The 4,111-nt window shown below is 55.7% G+C and overlaps 1 protein-coding gene across 1 annotated transcript in view; it reads right to left on the reverse strand.

Annotated features, from left to right (window-relative positions):
* LOC108644364 (SH3 and multiple ankyrin repeat domains protein 3) overlaps nt 1-4,111 on the reverse strand; it is a gene marked incomplete at its 3' end in the record, with an annotated part of 71,650 nt that overhangs the window by 33,001 nt on the left and 34,538 nt on the right. Inside the window, exon 4 of the mRNA XM_029965607.1 lies at nt 3,423-3,505. Within this exon, the coding sequence (XP_029821467.1) occupies nt 3,423-3,505 (83 nt within the window). The remainder of the gene's footprint in view (nt 1-3,422; nt 3,506-4,111) is intronic.

The following is a 4,111-nucleotide window of genomic DNA, read 5'->3' on the forward strand; positions in this document are numbered from 1 at the left end:
AAGGTGTCCCTGCCCATGGCAGAGGTGGCACTGGATGGGCTTTAAGGTCCCTCCAACCCAAACCATCCTGGGATCCCACGTGGCACCTTGTCCATACTCTCATTCCATGTTTGTACAGAAGAAGCCTGAGCTATCAATGAAGCACCTGAATCCCACATTCCCGGGAATAAGAAGTTCCTTGGGGGAAAAGAAGCCCTGAGGGCTGAATTGAGCTTGTCCTGCTCCAGAGCTCTGTTCTGGCCCAACACCAGGACAGGGCCACCAACCAGGACAAACACAGACCATGGCACAGCTCGGGGGCTTTGGGGGTAAATCTTCATCAACAGGAAGAGAACAGAGTGTTCTGGAATGCCAACCTCAACATTCCAGCCTGGAGACAGGCTGCAGGATGACCCAGACCCCAAGATGCTCCTGTTGGGAACCTGAGCCCTGAGCTGTCTTTCCCAGCCCTCCCAGTCACTCCCATTCCCTGGGCACAGGATGTACTGGTGCAGAAATGGGATTTCACTACAGTCTGAGGCTGTGCTTATCCAGGGAATCTCTGCCCATGTGCTGAGACCTGCACTGAGCTGCCTCCCTCCAGACGGAATTCCATCCCCACACTCTGGAATTCCATCCTTCCCCGGCTGACCAAGGTGGATTCCTTGAGCCTCAAACCATTTTCCAGCTGGTGAGTCATTCCAAGAGCCCTTCAGAATCCTGCCTGGCAACGCTGGATCCATCCCACAGGGCTGGATCACGAAGGGAGGGCTGATCCATCCTCCGGAGCTCCAACCAGATGGGAAGTTCGTGGAGCTCTGGAAGTTTGTCCTTCTCACACACGAAGGATCTGCCACATCCCACACAGCCAACCACGGATAACACGGGAGAAACCCCTGGCCTTTGCTGAATTCCCTCTTCCCAGGGTAATTCCCAGCCCTCCAACCCACATTCCTTGCTTGCAGCCACATCACCTGGCAGGGTCTGCTGGAATGGGAAAACCCCACGGCCCTGGAGCAGCTCCTCTGCTGTTTGTGATGCCCACAATCCCTATGGACACGGGGTTTGGGAACACTGAGAGAACCCATGGAATCACGGAATCACTGAGGCTGCAAATCCCTCGGGGACATCAAGTCCAACCCTCCCCAGCACTGCCAAGGCCACCCCTGCCCCACGTCCCCCAGTGCCACATCCACAGGGCTCTGAAACCCCTCCAGGGATGGGGACTCCCCCCTGCCCTGGGCAGCCCCTGCCAATGCTTTACAGCCCTTTCCAGGAAGGAATTTTCCCATTATCCAACCTGACCCTCCCCTGGCACAGTTTGAGGCCGTTTCCCCTTGTCCTGTGCCCCATTCCCTGGGAGCAGAGCCCGACCCCCCCCGGCTCCCCTCTCCTATCAGGGAGTTGTGGGGAGCAAAGCTCTCCCAGTCTTAATTCCATTTATTTGTACCTAAACCCCAGAGGCACCAAGGAATCCCAAACCCCCTCCATGAAGGCCCAGGATTCCATGGAGCCCAGCAGCAGGTGCATCTCCAGCTCCCACAGAACCCCCCCCCCCCGGGACATTAATTGTGTTTCCCATCTCTAATTCTTCGCTGATTTAATTAATTGCCTCGTTATTGACACTTCAATTTCCTCAATCACCCATTTCATCCCCTCCAGAATATCAGGATGACACAGTCCCTCCACCCAGCCTTTGGAATGTCAGGGATGAGCACGATTCCCAGGCATCACCAGCAGACAGCCCCTCAGCGAGGCTCTTGGAGATACTTTGGGATCTGTTATTCAAGCCTGTTAATTTGGGGCTGTTTATTTTTAGCAAATACTATCTCACTTTCTCCTTGGTTACAGCTGGGAAACTTTCTGTTCCAAGCACATCATATGGAGAGATACATCCTCCTGATTTGTTCCAAACTCAGAGCAGAACATTTCTGCCTTTTTTTTTTCCTTTTTTTTTTTTTGCACCAGAATATACAATTTTATCATTTGCATATGGAAATGGAGCTCGACCAGCCCCTTTTTTTTTTTCATCTCCTAATGCTCTAAAATTTCTTATTATCTTTAAATACTGGCCTTTGATATTTCCTTTGGCTCCTCTTCCCAACCTCCTACACACTGGAGCTCAAATTATCCGCATTTCCTTCTCCTTTCCTTGCTAACCTTTCCAGCAGGGAGGGATCCGGGAATGCTTCCCTTCCCCTTCATCCCCACACTCCAGTGGGTGAAGTTTGCCCAGCAGATTTTTTTCCCCCCCTGATTTTTGGGCTCCATTTAGCAGCATGTCCTCAAAAAACCTTNAAAAAAAAAAAAAAAGGGGGGGGAAAATGGGGCAACGGGACTAAATGTATCCGTTTTTCCCAACACAATAGGGGCAAGATTGATCCGGGAAAAAAAAAATGGATGCCATTTTGAGCCGTGAAGTTTCACTTCATGCTACACACGGACAGACACGTATGTCACATCCATAGGGAAGGGGAGAGAGAGGGAGGAAGGGACAGCAACCATATTCCAACAGGGATGCAAACACACCCACCGGCCCCGAGCCCTTCCATGGGCAGAACAAAGGCGATCCAGGAATCCCCCCCGAAATTCCCCCCCGGAGATCAAAGCCCGAATCCGCAGCCGCACCGAGGTCCGGGGAAGGAGCAGCACTCCCCAGGAGCTGCTTCCAGCTTTCCCTCCCACACCTTGCTACATCCTACATGGAAGGGACAGAGCTGCACCATTGTCCCCCTGCTCCCACTGTCCCTCTGCTTCCAAGAGCCTGGAAGTGCCGGGGAGGGACGGGGCTCTCCGGCCGGAGGCGTTCCTGCCTCCCGAGCACGGGAGCTGAAGCCTGTTCCCTGTATCCATACGAGCACATTCATTCCCGGTCCCCAAGGGCCTCTTTTTTTTGCAGCACAAAGATGGATTTCTGGCAGGAGAAGCCACAGGAACCACCCACCCGAGGTCCGGCCGCGGGAGCAGCCCGGGGTGCCCCGGGAATGAGCGGCACGGGATCGAAGGGACGGTGGGAGCTGCGGGACACACCTCTCCCGGTTTTCCCCGGGGAACCCCAGCGCCACCAGGGCTCCTCAAAGGACCCCAGCTCCCCCCAGCCAAAGTACAGTGAAACACTTCCAGCGTTCGAACCGAAAACGCCACGGGTGCCACGGGGCTGCACCCGGGTCACGCTCCCGGGGAACGGGGAGGAGTGAACATTCCCGGGATCTCAGAGCCACCAAGAGCAGCACCCGCACCAGAACCCCCCGGAAAGTGGGAGCGATGCCCGCCCGCCACGACGGCACCCGGGCAAGGAGAGAGCCGGAGAAGAGAGTCCCCTGAAGAGCCCCTAATTCCCAGGGCTGCCGGGCAGGGGAATTTGGGGATCCGGAGCCCGGGTAGGGTGAGGAGAAGGCGCTTCCCGCCCCAGCCCCAGAGCCAGCGAAAGAAGCAGCCCTTACCTTTGGCCCCTCGCAATACAAACCCGAATCCCTCATGCTCCCTCTTCTGCAGCACGGCCGTCTTCTCCTCAATGATGTAGTCACTGGGCAGGAAAGAGCACAAGAGAATGATGCCAGGGTTAGATTTCAGCACCATGCTGCCAGGCGGAGGTGGCCTTTGTGCCTGTGACAAGGAGACCTCTTCTCATCCACCGTCTCATCTCAGCGGGGAGTTGGGCTCAAGCTGCTTCCCCTCCCCTCCCTTTTGCCCAAAGTCAGAATGAAAAAAGATGAAAAGCTACTTTCCCTCAGCGTGGAGGAGGAGGAGGAGGAGGAGGAGGAGGAGGAAAGCCCCGGCTGCCTGGATCACCCTGCTGCCCACCGGGCCCCCTCGCAGTCACCTGCATAGGAATGCAGGGATACAGATCCCCTCGGGATCCCCTTTAAAGGCTGCCCGGAGCGTGGGGGGGCATCGGGGGATCGGCTCTCTCAGACTTCCCGGTTGCCTCTCACGCGGAAAAAAAAAAAAATCGGCCGCTCGACGAAAAGGAGAAGGTGCCTCTTTGGTGAGTTGAGCACGGCAGAGTTTAAATCCTCATCCCGGCGCTCGGATCTTCTCCTAAAATCCCCCCCTCCCTCCCCGCCGCGTTGCTAAGTGACGGTCTGCCAGGAGCAGGGGGGATGCATTTCCTTGTCCCACTTTAACAAAG

This window comes from Manacus vitellinus, unplaced genomic scaffold (assembly GCF_001715985.3).
Source record: "Manacus vitellinus isolate BGI_N305 unplaced genomic scaffold, ASM171598v3 scaffold_110_pilon, whole genome shotgun sequence".
Lineage (NCBI taxonomy): Eukaryota > Metazoa > Chordata > Aves > Passeriformes > Pipridae > Manacus > Manacus vitellinus.